The sequence below is a fragment of the Elephantulus edwardii genome, unplaced genomic scaffold, assembly GCF_000299155.1.
Source record: "Elephantulus edwardii isolate Elephantulus edwardi_28Jun2011 unplaced genomic scaffold, EleEdw1.0 scaffold00017, whole genome shotgun sequence".
Classification (NCBI taxonomy): Eukaryota; Metazoa; Chordata; class Mammalia; order Macroscelidea; family Macroscelididae; genus Elephantulus; species Elephantulus edwardii.
In genome coordinates, this window is record NW_006399767.1 from 7,475,085 (window position 1) to 7,500,511 (window position 25,427).

Consider the following 25,427-nt stretch of genomic DNA (forward strand, 5'->3'; position numbering starts at 1 on the left):
ACAGTATGTTCAATACTCTTCTCTTCAGAACCACAACTCAAAGGCATTGAGATTCTTCTTCTGCCCTCTTTGGTCACTGTCCAGCTCTCTGATGCATGACAGGTAATTGTGGAGACCATACTGGCCCAACAAGCTGTGTCATGATGGATGGATAGGAGAATGAAACTGTCATCTTGCACGGATCCACAATTAATACTACTGGTATGAGCAGTCAGGAAATAGGAGATGCATTGCAATGGCATAATTTGCAGTTAGGGATCTTCCCAAATTATTGAGAAATAATGATGTCAGTTTGAGGACTAAGGTGCGTCTGATTCAGGCCATGGTCTTTCCAATTACTAGCTATGCATCCAAGACTGGGACAATGAATAACGATGACAGAAATGAATTGATGCCTTTGAGCTGTGGTACAAGAGAGCACTGAACATTCTATGGACGGCCAAGAAAATGAACAAATATGTCTCGAAAAGAGTGCAGCTGGAGTGTTCTTTGGAGGCAAAAATGATGAGACTTTGCCTCATTTACTTTGGACATATTACTAGGAGGTGCTATTCCTTCAAGAGGGACATGATGTGGGGAAGAGTGGAAGGTCGGTGAAGGAGAGGAAGACCCTCAACCAGGTGGACTGACAAGGTGACTGTCACAATGGGCTCTCGTGTGTCAGGAAGTGTGAAGATGGTACAGGACAGCACTAGGTTAAGATCTTTTATTCAAAGTGTCTCTATGAGTCGTACTTGACTTGCTGGCATCTAACAACAACAACATGGCCTTAATCAGGTGCACCTTATATACTGATCCCCAAAACCAAACCCACTGACTCTGAGTACATTCTAACTCATAGTGACCTTGTAAAAATAAACAGAACTGCCCAATATGGTTTGAAAGGTTGTAACCCTTACAGAAGCAGACTGCCATATCTTTTCCTCCAGAGGGAATGATAGGTTTAAGCAGTCAACTTTTTAATTAGGAGCCAAGCGTCTTTAACCACTATGCTACCAAAACTACTTTGTTATGGAATATCAAATCAGAATCAATCCATAACTGACCCTCCAGTGAGTTTTCAGAAGAAGTAAATCACATAAGAGGAGCCTGCCCAGTTTCTATACTTTCATTATATCATTTCATCCCAAATTATTTTACAATACCTTTCTCAATAAAATGTTTGAATGTACTAACAGAGGTGTTTGAAGTGTTCATGTATTATATAGTTGTTGTTGTGTTCTGTTGAGCCTGAAGTGACTCACAGCTGACCCTCCAGTGGGGTTTTCAGAAGGAGTGAATAACATGGGAGGAGACTGCCCTGTATTCCTCCATGAAGCAGGTGGTTTGCACTAGCAGTACAATTCCTTACTACTAAAAATCACCAGAGCTCTCTTGCATTATGGAAGTTTTTAAAATAAAAAACAAACCCACTGCCATCAAGCTGGTTCTGTTAAGAGAATTACCCTCTCACACAACAGACGGTGGATTCAAACTGCTGCCACTACATGTTGGAAACGGAACATGAAGTGTATAATGCCACTCAACACCAAACCAACTAGCACTGGAGTCAATTCTGATTCACAGTGATCCTCCACTGGGTTTCCAACCAAGAAGTGGTCTTCCACTGGGTTTCCAAGACTGTAAATCTTTACAAGAGGTAACTGTCCATCCTCCTCTTTTTAGTTACTCCTGGACCCAACCAGTAGCCATTTGGTCAGACATCTGGTATGCTATACAATGTTCTATTGATGCAGATGTGGTGATATGCCTTCAAGTCAGAATTGACTCCCCTCCAGTTGATCCTCAGTTTTCAGAGGAGTTAAACATTCGGCAAGACACTGTCTCCCACAGAGCAGCTGGTGGGTTTTAATCACATGCCGTTGAACTGGCAGTGCAACTGCTTATCACTAGGCCACCAGGGTTCTCTTATATCACCAATACTCCTTAATAAAGGGTTAGTTTCATGTTATCTGAAGAATAAAACTTTTAACACCAAACTATCTCAAATTAATTATTAAAAGACATCTCATCTTAATTATAACTGTCATTATCTCACAGAACTAAAACATACTTAAAATGCTGATTAAAACAAGCTTAGAAGCAGGAGTGGCATCCACTTCCATAATAGCTTGCCTCTGGAAACCCTACGAATCTGAAGAAATGACAAAAGTTATACAGGTACCCAGGACTTTTGTTCATAGGGTCGCTAGAAGTCACCTACGACTCGAAGACACTTAACAACAACAACAACAACATTAAGAACTGCTGATATTCTAAAGAAAACAAAGAAAGAAGAAATAAAAGCAATCCTCTGAATTTTGGTTCGGGACACTGGCTATTTGATGCCACAAATAACGTTCTCTTCTTATATTATCTGTTCTAAAATAGTACTAAGTATTTAACACTTGCTCAGTAAATATCTGATGCTTAATATGAACTTAATTCACAAAACATCTATTTTCTTTATAAGATGTAAAGTGTGGTACACCAAAAATCACCTGTGGATAGCTGTAATAAAAAATGGAAGCTGGGACAGATCAAATGATTTATTTTCTGATATACTTTGTATCTTACTTATCTATTTAAAGGAAAAGGGGGAGAAGTGTTCTAAAACACACATTAAAATTTTTATTGGTTTTTATAAAGCCAAGTACTTAATTGAAAGGAGAGGGGTGGAAGAATGGAAATTAGAAGTTTTAAACACAACACCAAGAACTCTTTATTTTATAAATAAAAGGTAAAGATAAGACCAAAATAGGGACCCAAAACAAAATAGAACTCTTCAATTATCAATAATCTGACATTGGTATATAAGTGTTATTTCTACTAGAAAAGTAGCAGAGGAAACAAAGATGATGAATGATAGTACACTGGAAATAATTTAAGTGAAAATTTTATCTAATAAAAAATATTTTAAAAATTCCACTAACTTGAAATAACTTTAAACAGTTATTTCACAAGAATTGCACAAAACAACAGATGAACACAGGCTCTTCCCATAAATATTTAAGACTGAAATACTCAAAACCCAAACTCAAGCTCACTGCTATCCAATGAGCCCTTTGGCAGGTTTCCAAAAGCTGTAAGCTGTATAGGTAGAGAGATTCCTCATTCCTCATCTTTCTCCCTCTGGTTGATTCAAAATGCCAAAGAGGCACCACCTTTGGATAAGCTACACAAGTCTCTGCCCCCAAACGGAAGAAAAATTATGGAAATGCAAAAGAAAAATAACAACTATTAATATTAATTTTTTTGAGAGTTGAAATTACACAACTTTTATTTCTATTACTTGTAACTATAGATTTCTAGCTGTAATTCAAATCATCACCAAACCCAAAACAAAATGAGACATTTCTCTTTTCTTTTTAATCAGTAACCTCAATAAAAAGAAATGTAAGATATGTGTTAAAAGTCAGCAAGAGAATCTTTAAAAATTTAAGTACTCCGTAAGAACTCTTTTTGAGTGTTCAAAACACACAGAAGATACTTGAGTATATGTCTATAAAATGTAAACAACATTTTAATTGTAGAAATTAGTAATGAATCCATCTAACATGAGCAATATTTAAAAAAAAGAAGCAAAGAATTTGGAGAGTCCTCATTAGTTAGGATCAATGCAACACCACTGCGTAGGCTGTATATAGTATAATATTGTCATAAAAAACAATTTGCGTGTAATTGGCCTTCTAGTTGAAATAGAAATATAAAATGTTAATAGTGATGCTAAAAAAAATATATTGCTGACAGCTTAAAAATTTTAAAGAATACAGTTGTTGTGAAGTGCCATCAAGTCTCTCTATGAGTCTATAAACCAATGACCTGAACCTGGCCCTATCCTGTACCATCTTTAAAATTCCTGATATGCTCAAGCCCACTGCTATAGTCATTGTGTCAACTCATCTTTTTTTTTGCACAATATTGATTTTATTCTTTTGAATTTCCCTACTTTTCTTCATCCTTTGGTGGCACTGAGTTGTGGTAAGACAAAGCATATATATTTTCAATAAAGGGGTTAACGTGTTCTTTTTAAGTATATATCATCTTGGATAGTTCATAAGCCTGTAGCTTACTTTGTTTATATGTAATAGAACAAAAAAAAATGTCATCTGCACCCTAAAATCACTATAAAGGTGAAATAAGAAAAAATTTTTTTTTAAAAAAAGTGCTTTAAAAACTAAAGTTTTAGTAAAAACTAAAAAAAAAAAAAAAAATGTAGTGCACAAAAATAACAACTACCAACACAGAGTAATGATCATACGATGCTTCTGATTTCTCTACTTTGTTTCTCATTTCTAACTAACGGGTACAAATGACCTGAAAAATAAAGTTGTATTAGAGAAGCAAAGATGATCAGTAGTCTTACAAATCATTCCAAAGCTTACGGAACAATATTTCAATAAGAAATAAAATCTATCAGCCTAATAATACATATCACAGAGCAGTAAGAAGACTATTTCTGGTACAGGAAACAAAACTCTTTTTCAGAAAATAAATGGAGAAATAAAAATATTTTACTAAAATATTATTTAGTGATGGCACAGAAAGACAAAAGAACTTTACTTTTTAATTTTTTTAAAATAAAATGTATTCATATGTGTCTCAGGTTAGATGATACAGTATTTGTATAATGATGTTTCGAAAGCCTAATAATAGATGAGTGATATTTTAACAACTAATGAAGTCCTGATTTAACTATAATTACCTGAGCTATATAATTATTTTTGACCTTTACTCTTTATTATTTTCATTTACCAACATAATTTTTTGTATTATTAATTTTATTATTATTATTATTATTATTATTGCTAATTTTAATGAACATTTACAGGGACTCTGGATTTCCATTAATTCATTGTTGTTCTTTTCTCCCTGCTCCCATCCCCCCTCCAATTCGCCCTTCTGCTTGAAAAGTAAAAGAAAAATTCTTTCATTGTTTTACAATCCCTTACCCCAGGTCCACTCCATTATGCAGCCTTTGTTCTGAACTCCTATCATGACAATAATACCTAATTGCATATCCCTTTTATACAGTTTTCTCCCTCATTTGTTTCAATGCAGTATACATTATTTATCCAATCCTTCTCAGTCCTCCCCAACCCAGATGTCAGTCCTGTTTTACAACAGTGGCACTATGCAGCATTTGTCCTTTTCATTTGCCAACATAAATTTTAAACACATTTCAATTAATTTCCATTGCATATTGCCAAACATAAACACAAACTCTTGTTTTCAGTTTCTTAACAATCTAGTAACGTTTGTATGTATCACATGTTCACTTACCTATTTCGGTCACACCCCTTACTACAAAGGAGTCTAGTTCTACTGATTTTGGTCTAAGTGGTAGATGATCAGAATCTAACTTTGGTTTTGATACTGGCTCAGTTTCAAATTTTGATGAAATGGTAGAAACTTCCCCATTCACCCTGAAATTAAAAATATACAAATATTATTTACATGAGAAATATGCTATAAAATTATTATTTAATTAAAGAATCTATAGTGTATCCCTAAAAAGTATGTCCATAAATAAATCTTTGTCTAAGACTGTTACAGTATAGTTAGAAATGTAAAAATTGCTTAAGATCTATCCATCTAATGTGAAATAATATAGGATTGTTTCACTCAGTAGGTAACAAAAAATAGAAACAAACACATTTAAAAAATATTTCCTGGGAATGCTCGTAAAAAGACAGATGTTTCAACTAAGATACCAGAAAACAATGATAAGAAAGACAGATCTTGGAATCCTGAGTTTCAAAGGAAACGATAAGGAACGGGTTTAAACACTGACTCAAGGAAGAAAATGGATTAAAGTATTAAATAAGAAAACAGATGTAGTAAATTAAAAAGGGCATGGCACAGTTTGTCCATTCTAAAGATTTTTGGGTTGCTCAGGTCAACTTGAGAGCATGAGAATGAAGTGATGTCCACACCTGCACTTGGCTGCTGAGAAGATGGACAGCAACAGACCCCTCCCCATGCACCACTGGGCAAGAGTGAAGACAAGACCTTGCTCCAAATGATCCAGTCCAGCCTGACATCAGCTGTTCTTTATGGATAGCAAATAGAGAATGGCAAAAGCAAATGCATAATGGCACACACACATTCAAACTTTATCACAACCAACGAAGACAGGCGCTGAAACACTAAGAATTCCTCAATTAAGAAGGTGCATAGTACCTTCACCTGGCTCAATCAGATATTCCAAATCAAAATAATGGAAAGACACCACGATCACAATGTCTTGGTGGCAACAGTTAACTTTAAAATACTCAAAAATCAGGGTAGGATGGCGTAACAAAGTGACTACATAGTAAACCAGAAGATATTTCAGTGGAAGAAAAGCTAGTGGAATCTACTACTAAGGACTTGAAAAAGGACAGTCTGCTATGAATTGTGCAACAAATTCAAAAAAGCAATGCAAGACTAAATAAATAAATAAATGGAAAATTAGAAGCAAACAAAACCCAGCAAATTAAAATTAAAAATATTAAGATTAAAATTTCATAAGTAGAAATAAAAAAGAGTAGAATTAGATGGAATGCACAACTAGTAACTTGGAAAAAACTCCCACCATCAATATTAATATGTTACAGCAACTAGCAAGGGGAAAAGAAAATTATTAAAATGAATACTTGGGGCATCAAAAAATAAGCATCACTCATATGATGCTGGGTGGAGCGCCCCGATTAAAACAAGCTTGGAAGGAGGAGTGGCATCCACTTTGATAATAGCTTGCCTCCGGAAACCCTATGAACCTGGTGAGAATGAGAGACACCCAAGGCTTGAGGACTCTCCTTCACAGGGTCACTATGAGTCGCCTGCGATTCGATGGCACTCAACAACAATATGGTGCTGGCAGTGAACAGAAAGGCTTAAAAAAAAGGCACAGAGGCATCTATTACAGAGTTGCAGAAAGAACACTTCCCAAATACTACAATAGAACATGGAAAAAAGGCATTCCAGAATCTGAGAGAACAGCAAACAGAAAGAAACTTTCAGAAAGGAAAAAGGCCATAAGGCAACTGCTAAAGAACTGTAAAAAACTGAAGCAGCTCAGAGAATCTCAAATAGGATTAATAAAACCGACAAACTAGTATCAGGTCTAATGAAGGAAAAGAAGAGGCCCAAGTAACAAAAAGAAATACTATGAGTCACTCCAACAACTCTGAAACCTAAAAAAAGGGACACATTTATAGAAATGCACGTCCCAACTAAACTAACATGGAGAGAGGTAGAAAATCTGACTCGATCCACCACAAAAGGAGAAACTGAACAAATCATAACAACAATCCCAACCAAAACCATCCCATATGTTTTCCAGTAAATTCTGCCCAACATTCAAAAACTTAACACCAACTCTACTCAAACTACTTTAAAATACCAATGGAATACTCCTGAACTCATGTTATAAAACAAGCATGACTATGACTGATGCCAAAGTCAGAAAAAGGCATCACTGAAAAAGAAAATATAATCAAGGATCTTAAATGAATACAAATATTCTCAACAAAATTCTCACTCAGTAAATTCAACATCACATAAAAAAAAATTCATAATGATTAAGTGGCATACATACCAGATACGCAAAGGATGATTAACATAGGAAGAACAATCAGTATGACTCATATATAAAAGATTCAAATCATCATACCAATTAAAAGAGAAAAGGTATTTATTAAAAAGCATTACCCTTTTGAACAAAACAGGAATATGAGGAAAATTCCTCAACATATAACATAAAGACAAACTCAATGGCCAATAATCTCCACAGAGAGAAAGTAAAGGCATGAATGAGAAGTTCATGGAAAACGAAGTTTCATGTAAGCATTACTATTTAATACTGCATTGGAACTCCTAGCCAAAGTAATAAGGTAAGAAAAAAAAAGGAAAAAATGGCATCCAAATGGGCCAAAAGGAAGTGAAACTATCTCTATTTACAGATTCTAGGTCTCTAAAAATAGAAAATTCTAAAAACTCAACAAGAATATTATTGGATTTCATTGCCAAATTCAATAAAGTATTAGAAACAAGATCAGTATTTAAAAAAAAAATCATCAGTCAACAGTATAACTTAGAATAAGTACCCGAAATGATACACGTGTGTGTGTGTGTGTGTGTGTGTGTGTGTGTATAAAAAATAAAAGAACAAACTCAAAATTCAATATGCAATACATAAGGATGCTATGGACAGAATATTAAATGATCCAGATGCATTAAAAGAAGATGGAAGGAGTACACAGAGTAACTGTACCAAAAGGAATTGGCTGCAAAGAGAAGAATTTCATGATGTTTCCTGTGACTTGCATGGGAGCAGCTGGTGGACTCAAACTACCTGCACAACTCCTTATCACTAAGTCCCCAGATATATAAGTGTGTGTATAAATGAATAATATACTGTTATGTGTCATCAAGTTGAAACTGACTCCTAGTTGACCTTTGAACAGGCTTTCTGAAGCAGTAAATCACATGGGAAGAGAATGCTCATCTTTCTCCCACAGAAGAGTTGACTGATCAAACTGTCAGCTGTGCTGGAAGTGGAGCATGGCTTTGTTTTGGCAGCACATTCCCTTACCACTGGACCACAAGAGCTCAATTAGCTATTAAAGAGATGCAAATCAAAACACACAAGTGTCTTTAACCACTTATTCCACCAGGATACCCATCCACTCCTACCCACCCCCTTCAACATCTATCTCCCACTGTCCACCCCTTGATCTGACAGCTTATATTTGAAGCTTCCTTGGCTTCTGTGATTGCAAACACGTCAGCTGCCGATATTTTCTTATGCTTCAACTGACTGGAAGAGATCTATATTTGTTCCCATTCCAAAGAAGAGTGATCCAACAGAGTGTGGAAACTACAGAACAGTATCATTGATCTCACATCAAGCAAGATTCTACTGAAGATTATCCAAAAACGACTGGAAAAGAACATCAGCAGAGAACTGCCAGAAGTCCAGGCTGGGTTTAAAAGGGGTTGTAGTACTAGGGATACTGTAGCTAATGTTAGATCGATTTTAGCTGAAAGCAGGGAATACCAGAGGAATGTATATCTGTCTTTCATTGACTATGCAAAGACATTTGACTGTGTGGATCATAAAAACTGTGGCTGACTCTGAGAAGAATGGGAATCTCAGAACACTTGATAGTGCTAATGCGAAATCTATACTTGGACCAAGAGGCAGTCGTGAGAACAGAGCAAGGAAACATTGCATGATTCAAAACTGGGGAGGACATATGCCAGGGATGTGTCCTGTTTTCATACCTTTTCAACCCATATGCAAACCAGATTATCCGGAAGGCTGGGCTCTATGAGGAGAAATGTGGGGTCAGGATTGGTGAAAGATCTATCAACAATCTGGGTTATGCAGATGACACAACCCTGCTTGCTGAAACTGAGGAGGACCTGAAGCACTTACTGCAGAAGGTCAAGGACTGCAGCCTTCAATATTGATGGAAGGTCAAAGTCAAGAAAACAAAGATTGTCACCACTAGGCCAACTGGCAGCATCATGATAGATGGTGAAGAGACTGAGATTGTCGACAGCTTCAGTTTGCTTGGCTCTATAATCAACACTCTTGGTACCAGAAGCCAGGAAGTTAAAAGACAAATTGCACTGGGAAAGTCTGCTGTCAGAGACCACTCCAAGGTACTGAGTCAGTCTAGAGACTAAGATGCACCTGATACAGGTCATGGTCCTTGCCATTATTTGCTAAGCATCAGAGAGCTGGACAATCACTAGGGATGATAGAAGAGTTGATGCCTTTAAGCTTTGGTGCTGGAGAAGAGTATTGAATATACCATGGACTGCTAGGAGAACAAACAAGTTCATCCTGGAGAGGGTGAAGCCAGGCTGCTCCTTCGAGGCAAGGATTCTGAAGCTTTGTCTGACATACTTTGGACATGTTGCAAGGAGGGATCAGTCCTTGGAGAGGACCGTCATGCTTGGGAGGGGGAGGGATGACGCAGGAGACGAAGATCCTCAATGAGACAGACTGATTCCGTCACTGGGGTAATGGGGATAAGCATGTCAGAGTCAGTGAGATTGGCAAGGGATAGCGGAGGGTTTAGGGCTATTGTACATAGGGGTTGCTGTGAGTCGCAAGAGACTTGACGGCACAAAACAACACTATAAAAGGCTATCAAAGGTTTATACATAAAATCATTTTTGGATAGTAACCAAGGAGGAAGAAAGGAGTAAAAAAAGACAATATACAATAAGAGACTGAACTGTATTTAATATTCTAAAACATGCATGTGTAAGTGAATGAAAGCCCATTATAACTGGTAAATGTTCATTCAAATCACAGTAAGTGAAAAAAACTTACCTTGAGGTATATAAAGGCAATAAAGCCATTTAGTTACAAGAATAGATAAGCTCACAAGTCAATTTAAAATTGTGAAAACTTACTTGGCTACAGGAGGTGGTGGAGGAACTGGTTTTTCGGGTCGCTTTGGGAATACTAGTCCAGGAGATCGTAATAAATTATTGGCTTTGGTGGGTGGTGTAGGCTTCTTGGGTGGGACTTGCGGAGCAGCTGGCTTGGGTTTCTGTTCTAGAGCTGATTTTTCATCTGATGATTAGAAAACATTTAACAGGCTTTTAAAATATAAACAACTTAGGTTTTCTAATTAAAAAATCTCATGCCAACCTAGGAAAGTATGCAACAGATACATTAACTTCATTATTCTTCTACCTACCTACTTAACTTTCCAGCTAGCTAACTAGCTAAGTAGTTTTACTTGTTTATAATGATTAACAGATTGACAGTACGAAGGAAGATCCTAGCTGGTGCATACCATCTGCACTGGACTGCTACTATAAAGGCTGGAGGTACCAGGTAAGCTAGGCCTGATGAAATGCTTCTGTTCATTTCAAACCAAAACTCATTTTCATCATGTCAATTTCAATTAATAATGGTCCTACAGGATAGGGAAGACGTGCCCCACGGGGACTCCAGTGCTGCAGTCTTTATGAAAACAGATGGCTACATCTTTCCTCCACAGTGGCTGGTAAATTCAAACTACTAACCATTTATCTAAGAGCCAAGTGCTTTAGCCATTGCACAAGTAGGACTCCTCTCTTTAGGAAAGCAGACAAGGAAAACCTATGGAGCAGTTGTGGTCTGTAAGACATGCAGTCACCATGGTCAGAATCAACCTGACAGCAACTAACAAGGACACTAATGATGGTGGATTTTTTTCTTTTCTTTTTAATTTTAAATATATCTTGGGCATTTTTAGATCTTCTTTAGAAAAATGTCTATTTAAGTCCTTTGCCTTTTTTTAAAAAGAGCAATAAAAACAGTCACATTATTATAGTTGTAAAAATAGCATATATTTTCTTTTAGAAATCAGAAACCAAGATGAAAATGCCATTAACATCATTAACTGATTCAGTCTAATTTAGGGTAAAAAAAAAATTACACTGGTTATCTCCAGGAGAAAGAAGAAATTCTATTGCAAGTTGGAAGAGCTTTCTGTATTCTCACTAAATTCTTCTCTCTGCTACTTTTCATCCTTTTTCACATTTCATATTCAAGAACTGGAATACATTTTAAAATTTCATTAACAGGAGCAAATTCAGTATTCATTTGTTTCTTCTTAAAATTTAATCTATCAGATAGCCTGGCAATTTCATTCTCATGAATACTAATGCCATAAAAACTCAACAGGACACAGATAATTCCAACAAATAATAGAAACCTATTGCATTTTTCCCTACTAACCTTAGACTGACATAGCCATGAAGTGGCATTTTATTTTCCTTTACATTTATATTCATTTATAGTTATTTGGGCTTACGTTTATATGGTCTCTCACCCATTTACGGTCACTGAGTCAATTGTGACTCACAGTGACCCTCTAAAAGGCTTTCCAAGGCTATAAAGTGCAATGGGAGGAGATGGACAGTCCATCTGTCTTGTTCGGAATTACTGGTTGCTTCAAACCACCAGAGACACAACGCCTTTTGGTTAGCAATGAGACACCTTTTGAACTGCATCACCAGAGCTCTAACTGGGACAAATCTCTCAGTCCCAGCTTCATTACTTTGATTGTATCTTCAATACCTGGATCTCCTCTGAGCTAGGTCCCATAGGTAATTTATTCTGCTTTCCTATTCTTATACTGAGCAATGTTTCTGGATGACCTTATCTATATCCATATATTCAAAAGGTAACATTCTAAACAGTAACTTCCAAATAAGTAGTATGATACCAACTGCTAGCAAAGGTTCATCATTTAATATAAAACCGCCTGTCATGAAATTGAAATCATATACACTTCTCCCATAAACAGCCTCTCCATGTTTGCTATCTCATTTTCCAATCCTCACAACTCAACAGGCCCAGTTAGTCAATAAGATCTGCAAATGCAGAATCTCCTTCCTTATGGTTCTACCCAAATGTCTCAGGATCTAGTATAAAATGTGGCTGATTCATCCAGTTTCATTCTTTCATATGATTACAGAGTTCTGAAAATCAGCTCAATATATCACATCAGTGGCTAAAATCTTTCAAAACACACACACACACACACACGTCTTTTATTGCCTATCCTATATTCATACCCACTATGGAAGGCATAGATGAATTAAAAACATACACAGAAATAGGCAGAAACACAACACTACACACACACACACACACTGCCCTCAAAGTTACAAGTTCAAAGTGGGGAGAAAGATAGTAAGTAAAAAGATATCGAATCTATCTATTATGTGGCAGACACTAATGCACACCATCTACTTTTAGACAGGCTAGTCAGGAAAAGACTAATGTCAAAGAAAAAATTTAAGCTTCAAAATAAGAATGCCACCAAAAACTGAGAAGGTAGAATAATTGCTGAAGAGAGTAAGATTTCAGGGGATATTTTGCATTCTGATATCATCTGGGGCAAATAAAAAGTAATTTTATGACAAATAACACAGTACGAACTGCACTGTATACAGTGAACAAGACACAAGGAAAGGTGGAAAATGGGTATCAAAAAAATCAACAGGGATCAGGTATCTCAAAACCTAGTAGACTAAGTCAAAGTAAATGTCAAGAATGGTTCCTTTTGAGAAAGAAAACTCTGTAAGATGAACCTGACCCCCTGAAATAACCCTGTTGTGTGCTGTCGAGTCAGAACTGACTCATAACTGATCTAGCAAGTTTTAAGAGGTAGTTAATCACAGGGGATGAGGAGATTTCCCTTGCTCCATCCTCAGAGCAGCAGGTTGATTCAAACCAGGTCCCTTCAGGACTGCAGCACAGCTTCTTAACACTAAGCCACCTGAGCTCCCTATTAAGTTGATGTGCCATGTCACATGTATGACACACACAGACACACACATACTTTCATGCCCACAGCATAAATTCTGAAACTTTATCACTTTTTCAAGTTTTTTCTGAAGCACAGCAAAATAGAAACAAAGATTTATCTACTCTCCATCACAGAACTGAAAGGCCTTCCACGACCTAAACAAATAGTTCTCAGCTTTGTTTTCTGATTAGAATAATCTGGAGAGTTTTTAAAATAGTAATAGACCTAGTGACAAGAAGCCGTAGGGTCAACCATGGGTCAGTTCCAACTCCATGATACACAACAAGAGCTAAACAATTTTCAATTTTATTTTTTTAAAAGAAATCTTATTTAACTAGGCTAATGTGGGAGAAAAGAGACCATTTCCTCCCATTAAGATTTAGAGCCTCAGAAACCCAAAGGAGGGTCCTTCTAAGGCTGAACTGTCTCAAAGGCAACAAGTGAGTGAGTGGAAGAAGATCTGAGATATCAGTCTATTTTTAAAATACTACTAGGCATTTCTAATTCACAGCTAGAATTAAAAATTACTATACCAATACACGTTGCCAGTTTAAATTTTTCACAACTTTTCCTAGAGTACCTACAGCCATTTTCTGAATCTGCTGTGCTTTCTTTTATCATCTGCATATGCACTTTCAGAGACTTGGAATGGACTTGCCTTTTCTAATTAGCACATTCTGTTTATGTTTAAAGTCTCAGCATATTAACAATGTTTTCAGTCTTATGCACATTTACCTATTCAAATAGCACTAATAAGAATATCACTATTTACAAATATTTCTTAAATCTTTTAAAAATACCACTATTAACTACACAGTAATATATAGCTGCCTCATAAATATGTACATACTGCCTTTATACTATTTTGGGTTTAACATTTGGTTAAAAATCTATTTCATTTATGGGTAAGTAGAAATAAAACATATTGTCTGCAACTTCCTAAGCAGTAAATATTTTTAGATTAAAGCTGAAATAATATCATATTAAAATATTCTTTGTAGAACATTAGGGATAGCTATCATTTCCGTTCTGGTGGGCACACTAAATATAAAACGTAACAGGAGCCTGCCACAGCTTTTGATTGATTCACAGCATTACATACAGTGTCACAGATGCAAAGGCTTTGCATTCACTACTTCTAATAAGAGACTTTAAATAAGCCTTACACATGTGGACTTTGATTTGAATTCCAAAAGAAAATTATTCAAAAGTTTCAGAAGAATGTAACAAATCACTCAAAAATATGAATACTAAATTAAGAATAATGGTCAAGCAAAAATACTTAATGAATTATCTCAAGGACTACTACTCTGGGCAGGATGTTGAATTCTGTACCAAGGCCTCCAATTCTATCAATTTAAAATCCTACAAAAGACAAAACTTCCTTTCAAGAGTAAGAAGGCAACATATTCTTGAACAAAACAAACGTGATCCACAAACAAAGCATATCCTTTTATAGAGGTTGTGTTTAGATCCTCTATAAAGAAAATGTTTCTAAAAATGTATTTTAGGCAGAAAATATAAAATTCAAAGTAATAAAGTACAAAGCAAGGAACGTGGGCAGATCCAATCAAATACTTACTGGGAATCAACAGGACACAGAAGCTAAAATCAGGAGCATTTTTTTTATCTGACTGCCCAGAGCTGAGAAGATGATGGCAATAAAACAACGAGAAAATAATTTTGAAGACAGCTGTCATTACATGGTAGTTCAGTGAGTGAATGAATGAATGAGCCTACTGGATCTTGTGGGGGAAGGGGACCACCAATAGCCACAACCATTTTCTTTATAAGGTAAACTCTTGAATAAAAGGTAGTGAAGCATTACACATACAAGAAGGAGAGACTTTAAGAAAGGCTCCAGTAGACCTATAGTTGTAACTTTTATTTTCCTATCCTTTCTTCTTTCCCCTTCCTCTCTTCCTTCCTTGATCGTTTCTGTACAGTGACCATAAAAGGCTGAAGAAGCCCAGCAGTTTTTTACACTTTGGTAGATGGAGCATTTGAGTTTCTGTATAAGCAGTGGTACTGAATCTGCTTTGTTTTCAATTTATTCATAGAACAAATATAACCAGATGATACCCCTCCTACAAGTAGAGACTAGGAATTCACAGGATTATAATGGTAATCTGGTTTCTTAATTAGTAGAATTGGGAGCTCTGGTGACCTAGTGGTAAGGAATTGTACTGCCATCCCAAAAAAGTAGACAGTTTGAATCCTAAGACTGCTCTATAGGAGAAAGATGGATAGTCTCTCTTCCTGTGTGATTTACACTCAAAATCTACTGGTTAGTTAAATCTGAGTTGTTTCTGATTTGAGGGCATGTAATAACAATTAGAAGAATAAGGAAGTGGTTAGCATATGTTTCTTTTTGAAATTCTGTTGTCTTTAGTTCACATAGACTTTACAGATTTTACTTTTACTGGGAAGATGCCAACATATGTTAAGAATTCACTGATTGGTGCTGAGGCTAAATTCTGAGACCCTGACTAGCTTATTTCTAAGTCTTTTCGTATTAATAATTCAATCATTACACTATTTCTATCTCTTTGGAAAAGATAGGGGGCTTTTATTACATACAGTTTACCTTTCATAGAGCTAAGGATTTTGACCATTTCTTCATGTGTTTGTCTGCCATCTGAATGTCTTCTTTGGTGAAGTGTCTGTTCATATCCTGTGCCCATTTTTCAATTGGGTTATTTACCTTTATCTTGTGGTATAAATCCTAGGTTCTTGATCCACTTTGAGATGGTTTTTGTGTATGGTGTGAGGTACAGGTCTTGCTTGAGTTTTCTACAGTTGATTTTTCAATTTTGCTAACACCATTTGCTAAAAAAGCTTTTCCATATTTGATTTTGTCTCCTAGTTAAAAATCAGATGTCCCTAGGTAGACGAGCAGATTTCTGGGTTCTCAATTCTATCTGACTGATCTATATGACTGTAATTGTACGAGTAGCACACTGTCTTGATCATTAAGACAAGGCTGTGTAGTAGGATTTGAGATCAGGGAGTGAGATGCTTCCTACCTTGTTTCTCCCTTTTCAGGAGTGCTTTATTTATTCGGAGTCTTTTTCCATTCCAGATAAAAATGACAACTGCCTTTTCCATCTTGTTGAAGAATGGAATTGGTATCTGTGTTGGAACTGCATTGAACTTGTAGACTGGAGGCAAACATTTTGAAGGTTCACTTGACATACTTTGGGCTTGCTGCAAGGAGAGAGCAGTCCTTGAAAACGGACATCATGCTTGGAAGGATGGAGGCATAACCCGAGAGAAGAACAACTTGGATGAGATGGTTTGACTCAGTGACTGGCGTAATGGAAATAGGTATATAAGAGACAATGAAGTTGCCTCAAGATAAAGCAGGGCTCAGAACTGTTGTACACAAGGTCACTATGAGTTCCAAGCAACTCTATGGCATATAATAACAATAGAGTATATACTGTACAAGAATTTTTACTGTATTTCTCAGAAGTATTTCTATACGGGACATAGAACTCTAAATTCAGTCATTTCCAAACCTTAAGATTCTCTCTTTGCCAATAATTTTCTTCAAATTTATCATCATATGCCTTAATGTGGTGTCCTTTACGTTTCTTGCTCCCCTTTCTTGAATCTGTGAGTTTACGGTTTTCGACCATCATTTCTCCAAATCCTTTTTCTGTGCTATTTCTCCCTTCCTTTGGGATTCTAATTTCACCTAAGTAAGACAGCTTGGTGTAATCACTGAGGCAATGAACTCACTAATCACTTTTCCTTACTCTTGTTTTCTATTAATTTTTAATATTTTCTAATGCTATTTCATCACGTTCACTGGTAATTTATTCTGCCTCTTCTGTTTCTAATGTTCTGATAATACCACTCCGTGTCTTTTTTTGTTCTAGATACATTACTTTGTTAAGTGTTTTACATTTCTCTCATCATCACATTCCTGTTTCCTTCTACTCTGTAATGTCTTTGCCTATTATTTCCACCATGTCTATAATTTCTAAATCTGTTGTAGTGATTGCTTTTTCTCCTAGTTTTGAGTTTATATTTTCCTACTTCTTTCTAATCATGGTTATTTCTGATTAGATAATAGACTGTGAAATTAGTTGTAGTTGTTGAAATAATCTCAAACTCTGTTGCTGACGTAGTTGGCTCTGTTCCCAAGGCAGATACAGAAGAATCTTGAGTCTGTGCCTAAGAATTGAGTGTATCTGACTGTGGACTCAATCTGATGACCTGTATGAACAACATCTTTTTACTCTGGTCTAGGAGAAAATGAACTACTTGTAGGTTTCAGAAACTGTTCTTCCTACTGCTTTCCAGGAGTTATTATGAAAGCTATATGCATTTCTTTTCATGCATGTCAATCAATACTGAGCCTGATGGCAAGTCTGCATTATATCTCTGATATTTCTCTCCCCTTTATGACCATTGTTCTGAGTTACCTCCTATATGTCACAGAATTCATTCAATGTTCTAGCTGTTTATGGTGGATAGTGAAACTTAAGTGTATGTTATTCCTTCATGGTTAGGATCTGGAATAGTTAAGTAAATGGAAGAAAAAGCATCAGCTTCCACATTGTTTATAAAATCAACGAAATGATTTCAGGGAATATTAGTAGTGGTGCTAGAGAAGATTCTTGAACATATCATGACTGCTAAGAAAACAAACAGATCTGTCTTGCAAAGAATGAAATCAAGTTTCTCCCTGGAGGCCAGGATTCTGAAACTCCATCTCACATACTTTGGGCACAAAACCAGGAAGGACAGATCCTTAGAAAAGGACATCATGCTCAGAAAGGTGGAGGAACAGTGTAGGAGAGGAAGACCCTGGATAAGATGGATTAATACAGGAACTGGGGCAATGGGGGTTGGTATGTGAGAATCTGCAAGACTGGCTCAGGACAGGGAAGGGTCCCAAGCTACTGTACACACGGTTGCGATAGTTACTAGATGACTCAATGGCACATAACAACAACCACCTGTATTTTAACAAAGTCTCAATGTTTTGGTGGATAGCACTATAAGAAAATTATCATTCTATAGACAGCAAACTCAGTAATATAGTTCTTATATTTGGATCTATGAAAGATGTGGGTTTTTCTTAATTGGAGAGATGTATAACCAAATACAAAACTAATTCGAGAAAGATCTAATGGCCTGGTGTTAATACAGCTAATTCAGACATGCAGTTCAAATTTGCCAATAGCTCCTCTTGAGAATAATAGACAAATCTCTCAGTTGATTTACAGCCTCTGAAAATCCAGGGGAGGGTCCATTCTAATTCAATGTCGCATAAGGACAATAAACTGATCCAACCCAAAAATCTATTTGGTAAGACTAAAATATAAGTATATTATATGTCAAATATAAACTCTTTTCAAATTATAATGAAAACAAAAATTCTTAAATAAAAAAAGGAAAAATAAAAATCTCTGCGTTTGGAGCAAAAACATATGCTTAAGATGAAGTTCTGAAAAGGTATAACATATTTGGAGAACAAAAAAGTGTTTGCAACATTTACGAAATCAAAAAAAGAGAAAACTATACCAAAACTCAAATTTTGGAGCCAAGTCTCAAAGGGCTTGGAAGTTTTTATTTTAAACTTTGCTCTGAAAAATGGATTTGGCAACAAAGTGAATTGTAGCCAGAAAAGAGAAAAAAGTGAGGAAAGTTACTTAAAACCTACAGTAATGTTCAGGCAAAAGAAAAGGATGGGTTAAAATATAATACTGGCAGTACAAACAAGTCTTCTAAAACAGTATCTTAGTTCTTCCATGAAAATAATGTAATCTACTAGAGGAAATCCATCCCTGCAGATCTTTCTGTATACAGAGACATATTTTCCAAATTAAGAACAACAAAATGAGTCATATTTTTAGAAAAATAAGTTGATGATAAATTTAGTGAGATTAAGGAAACATGGGAAATTATTTTGGTATTTCCTAGAAATGCACTCTATGACTAAGGAAAAATTTTTTAAATTAACATCATGTTACTAATAATAATAGGTGTGGCTGTTTCATCCTTTCCTATTTTTAAATATATTCTTTAAAATAATTATTTTAATTATTTAGATTAATTATATAATTAATTTCATTTCCTTAATTATAATTAGGTTGAGATTGTTCACAGGTTTAGTTTGCTTTGCTCCACAGTCAACACTCTTGGTACCACCAGCCAGAAAATCAAAAGACATACTGCATGGGAAAGTCTGTTGTTAGGGTTCTCTCCAAAGTACTGAAGAGCAATGGTGTCACTTTGGAGACTAAGGTGAGCCTGATATAGGCCATGGTCTTTGCAATCACTTGCTATGCATCAGAGAGCTGGACAATATCTAGGTAGGATAGGAGGAAAATTGATGCCTTGGAGCTATGGTGCTAGAGAAGAGTACTGAATGTTGGACTGCTAAGAAAACAAACAGATTCACCCTGGAGAGGGTTAAACCAAGCTGCTCCTTAGAGGCAAGGATTTTGAGGCCTCATTTCACACACTTTGGACAAGCTGCAAGGAGGGACCAGTCCTTGGAGAGGGATGTCATGCTTGGAAGGGTGGAGGGACAGCACAGGAGGGGAAGACACTCTATGAGATGGATTGACTCAGTGACTGGGGTAATCAGGTAGGTATGTCAGAGACAGTGAGATTGGCACAGGATAGAGCAGGGTTTAGGGCTGTCGTACAAAGGGTCACTATGAGTTGCAAGAGACTTGAAGGCACGTAAAAACAACAATTCTTTTTAATGTCTTTAAATCTCTTTTTTTAAAAAAGAACTAAGATTAAAACAATACTACCTTATTTATCTGGAAGCAGGAGCGGCATCCACTTCCAAAATGGCTTGCCTCTGGAAACTCTATGTATGAACAGTGCTCAGGCCATTCGTTCATAGGGTTGCTATGAGTCGTCTACGACGCGACGGCATCAAACAACAACAATCACCTTATTTATACAATGGTTCAACTTTTTAATGAATACAAATTAGTATCACTTTGAATAACAATTTCATTTTCTATCAGTTTTGATAAACAACTTTCTATGAGAAAACTCAAAGCAACTCAAAGTAAATACTAAACACTTGTTAGAAGTCAACATAATTGGTTCATCACGGAGAGATATTTTTCTTTCAATGGCAATAATAAAGCAGAAAATTTCCTTCTGAGAATGAAAGGAAAAGTCTCACCTTTTTCTTCAGATTTTATTGAAAAATACTTCTTCTCTGCAGCTATCAGCTCTGGTTTTGGAGCTAAAGGGGGAAAAAATAAAGCTTATTTTTGTGTACACAGTTAAAATTTTGTTTTCCGTTTGTATCAGATGATACCATTTTTAAAAAAATATATGGCTGAAATGTTAAGTTTAAGCAGCAAATGGATTTCCTACTCAACAATCCATGCACACTGTTTCATGACACTGATTAATTCCCACGCTCTGACTGTGCTTTTCCCACTTTGGCCCAATGTCTCTCATTTCTATAGGTCTTATCCCTTCCTTTCCTCTGATTTTTATCCTTGGATAAATGCTGCCTTTTTAACCTTGTGTGGCTGATCGTTTTAAGAAGGAAGTTCCTTCCTGGTGGTAACTGATGACTTTCAGACATGTCTACTGTTTGACTAGAAGCTGAGCCCCTAGGTGATGTCAACTCTAAAATACAAGGTTGACTGAAGGCCATAGTCTTGAGTTCCACCAATCTTATCAGACCAATAATCTGTCTTCTGAATGATCTTGAGAATTGACCCAAATATTTCTCTCATTCTATCAGGGACTTTCCATTATGATTTGTTTCAGAGGAGGCAACAATGATAGTCAAGCATCATCTAGAGCTTCTATATCAGAATTTTTATGTGATTCTATTAGTCCTTTCGTACAAATGTAGTTATGTGCCATCAAGTCAGAACCAACTGACAGTCGACCCTCCAGTTATAAGAGTTTTCAGAGGCTACAAGTCATATGGGAGGAAATGTGACCATCTTTCTTGCATGAAGCAGCTGGCGGATCTGAATTGCCTGCCTTTGGGTTGGCAGCACAATTTGTTACCCACTGGGTCACCATATCTCCGTTGGACACTTATTCCAGAATGGCAAGAGAGAAAAAAATTGCACCTTAAACAGCTGCTCTAAACCTCTTCAGCCACTATTCACCAAAGGGGAATGTAGAACTTGTTTTCATAGACTAAGCCACACCAGTTGACCTTAATATTCTCTGAGACTTACGGTCTTGCATTCTCAAGACCAGTGCGTTATTCTCTCAAGATATTTGGTTATAGTTAAGAAGGTTGCCTTGTTTGCTCAACTTTATACGTCAAACTACATGCAACACATATAAATATGTATGTAGAACATATATGGTAATAGTTGTAGTCCTATATATGCGTATTTGTACATCTTGTCTGACTAACTTGATTAATAGATGATAACATATTATCAGAAAAAACAAACCAAAAAACCCAACATTATACTAGACTGTGTGAGGGATTGTGCAGGGCATAATGTCTATAAAGACAAACAATAGTATGTATAGGCGGTTAGATGCAAATAAAAAAGTGGAAGGGAATAAAAAAATGTATAATAATATACATGATACTGTAGATTGAAAACCAAGTAATTCCAGTTTTGGTCAGTATTCGATTGGATTGGAAATACTAAAAGGGAAAGGGCTGCCCTGGAGATATGCTTACTAAATTTAGAATTTGGTAGTGTTGCTAGGACTTTTTGTTGTTGTTAGGTCCTATCGTGTATGATTCATAGTGACCCCACTAACAAAAGATTTGAATCCTGTCCTATGCTATTCCATTCTCACCATCTCTGATACACACTGCTGAGGTCATTGTGACAATCCACTTGGTTAAAGGTCTTCCTCTCTCTCACCATCCTTCCACCTCCCCAAGCATAACATAACTTTCCAATGAAAGTTTCTCCTAGCAACATGCCTTAAGTATGTGAGGTGAAATTTAATCATCTTTGTCTATAAGGAGCCCAGTGTCTTCACCTTCTCCAAAGCATATCTGTTTGTTCTTTTTGGCAGTCCATGGGATTTTCAACATTCTTCTCCAACACCATAGTAAAAAGCATCAATAATTCTTCTGTCATCCTTATTGACTGTCCAATCTCAGCAGCATAGCAAATTATTGAAAAGGCCAAGCCTGAACAAAGCACATCTTAGTCCTCAAACTAACATCACCACTCCCCAATAATTTGGAGAGGTCTCTAAATGCCTGCTTTCACTGCAGTAGATCTCCTGACTCCTAGTACCATGGGTGTTGATTGTGGATCCACGTAAGATGAAGTTGTTGGCAGTTTCAATTTCTTTTCCATTTATCATGATGTTGCCTCTAAGTCCAATGGAGAAAATTTTTGTTTTCTTGACACTGAGATGCAATCCATACTGAAAGCTCTAGTCTTTCATCTTCTGCAGCAAGTGCTTCTACTCTTCACTTTCAGCAAGCAAGGTTGTGTAATCAGCTTAATGAAGGTTACTAATGAGACTTCCTCCAATCCTGATGCCACATGATTCCAGTTTATCGGATGATTTGCTCAGCACACAAACATAGTGAAAGGATATAACTCAGTCAGACATCTTTTCTAATTTTTAACCATGTAGTGTTCTTTTGCTGTTTTCAAAATAGCCTCTTGGTCTAAGTATAGATTTTGCATGAGTACAAGTAAGTGTTCTGGGACTCCCATTCTTCTCAATTTTAGTCATGATTTGTTAAGATCCACATAGTCAAATGTCTCTACATAGTCAGTAAACCACAAATAAACATTGTTCTGATACTCTTTGCTCTTAGCCAGGATCCATCTGACACCAGCAATGACATCCCTAGTGCTATGGCTGAGGAGAAAAGAGTAAGGTCCGCCCAGTCCTCTGAGGAGATATGCATTTGAATGCATTTGTAGGCCCTCCATGAACTTTTCAATGAAAAGATTCACATTTGAAAGAAAAGCTAGCAGGAAAAGAGAGAAGGAGGTTAGGGGGGAGACTTTGACTTTTTAAAACTGGAAAAGCTACTTGGCTTACTTTATTTTGAATAAAATTTTATTGTAATTATGATTTTAACGAACTTCACAGAGAAGTCAGATTTTCATACGTTCTTTGTTGCACATTTTTTTAAAATTAGATTTTTTTAAAGTTAGATTTTCATTCATTCATTTTTGCACAAGTACATACACACCCCGCCCCCTGCCCGCCCCAGCACTCTCTGCAAAGATGTATCTCCTATTCTAGACTGTTTGGTTTCTGAGACAGGATAAAGTTGGTGTCTATTGGAGCCCACTTCCTGGACTGGAAGTTAAAGGGAGCTTGTGAGTACATACATGCATATTTACCTGGATCCAGTGGAGTGAAGTAAGAGAAATACAACAATGAAGAAACAGGCTGAACTTGGACATGTTTCTTCAGCCCTGTCTATCTAACATGTACAGTCAAATGGATAATAATTAAAAAAATTTTAAAAAAAAAAAGATTGTTTTAGGAGTTGGAAGTCATGGGCACCTATGGATTACTGACTTGGCCCCATGTGGGGCCAAAGGCTAAATAAATGAAAGGACCAACAGGTCTGGAATGCAGGGAAAAGTGTGGACTCCTGAGTTTGGGACTGATGCCCATTTAAAACTAGTTACAGATAGCAGGGGATGAGTTGCCCAGAACCCAATCAGATGAAGAGAAAATGATCCACGCTGTGAGATAGTGTTGATTGCTCTGACCTGATGGCTTGCTCTGGACTAGTCTTTGCCTTTGGAAGCAGATGCTCAAAGTATCCAAATTTAACAGAAGACCCTTCAGCAAAAGGGATACATTAGTTCCCTAAGAGTACTGGTTTGATAAGCAATGGGCAAATCAGAAAATAGCTATCTAAAATGGAAATATTAAGGCAAGAAAAATGAAGTAACTGGCTTACACTCTTTCACAAATGTAGTTATTAATAAGATTAGTAAAGAGGAAAAATCCACAATATAAATGAATGTAATACAATGTAAACAAAAACTTGTATAATACACAAAGTACATGCATGAAATAGAATGTATATGAATGTAGGCAAACCAATTTTTTTAAAAAAGCATTGTACTATAATCACTAACCATTATTTAAGTCTAGCTATGTCACCAAGTTGTGCCAAGAAATCTGGAGAACAACTACTTGGCCAACTGATTGGAAGAGATCCATATTCATTCCCATTCAAAAAAAAGGTGATTCAGGAGCTCTGGTGGCGTACTGCCAAGAAGCTGCACTGTAATCCCAGAGGTGCACAGTTCGAATCCAACAGCTTCTCTGCTGGAAAAGGAGGGACAATCTCCTACTGTACCAGGCAGATCCAATCTGACATTACACACACACACACACACACACACACACGAAAATAAAAAGGTAACCCGAAAGAGTGTGGAAATTATAGTACAATATCACTAATACCACACACTAGCAAAATCCTGAATATTATCCAGAAAAGACTTGAACAGTACATTTACAGAGAACTACCAGAAATACAGGGCAGGTTTAGAAGAGGTCCTGGCACTAGGGACATTTTTGCCTATGTCAGATGGATCTTGACAGAAAGAGAAAACCAGAAGAATGTCTATCTGTGTTTCAATGACTTTGCAAAGATATTTTTATGAATCACAATTAATTGTGGCTAACCTTGAGAAAAATGGGAATCTGAACTCCTGATCATGCTTATACAAAACCTATACTTGGACAAGAAGCAGTCCTCAGAACAGAGCAAGGAAACACTGCATGGTTCAAAAACAGAAAAGGAGTGCAAAAGGGATGCATCCTGTCCCCATACCTTTTCAATCTGTATGCAGAGCAGATCATTTGGGAAGCAGGGCTTTATGAGGAGGACTGTGGCATCAAGACTGGAGGAAGAATCATTAAGAACCTACGGCAATGAATAACTAGAAACCCTAAGTCTCTGTAAACTTTCATTAAAATTAATAATAATAAAAAAATCTACAGTATGCAGACGACACAATCCTCCTTGCTGAAACTGAAGAAGACCTGAAGCACTTGCTACAAAAGGTCAAAGACTGTAGTCTTCAATATGGATTGAAGCTCAACATTAAGAAGACAAAGATTCTCATCTCAGGGCCAATTGGCAGCATCATAATAGATGGAGAAGAGACTGAAGTTCTCAGCAATTACAGCTTGCTCAGAGCCATA

General features: G+C 36.5%; 1 protein-coding gene across 1 annotated transcript in view; it reads right to left on the minus strand.

The window, feature by feature from the left end:
* The window catches only part of CD2AP (CD2-associated protein), a 241,900-nt gene that overhangs the window by 126,079 nt on the left and 90,394 nt on the right, over positions 1–25,427 (minus strand). Inside the window, exons 11-13 of the mRNA XM_006882125.1 lie at positions 20,458–20,520; positions 10,396–10,558; positions 5,263–5,405 (exon numbers count right to left, since the gene is read on the minus strand). Of these exons, the coding sequence (XP_006882187.1) occupies positions 5,263–5,405; positions 10,396–10,558; positions 20,458–20,520 (369 nt within the window). The remainder of the gene's footprint in view (positions 1–5,262; positions 5,406–10,395; positions 10,559–20,457; positions 20,521–25,427) is intronic.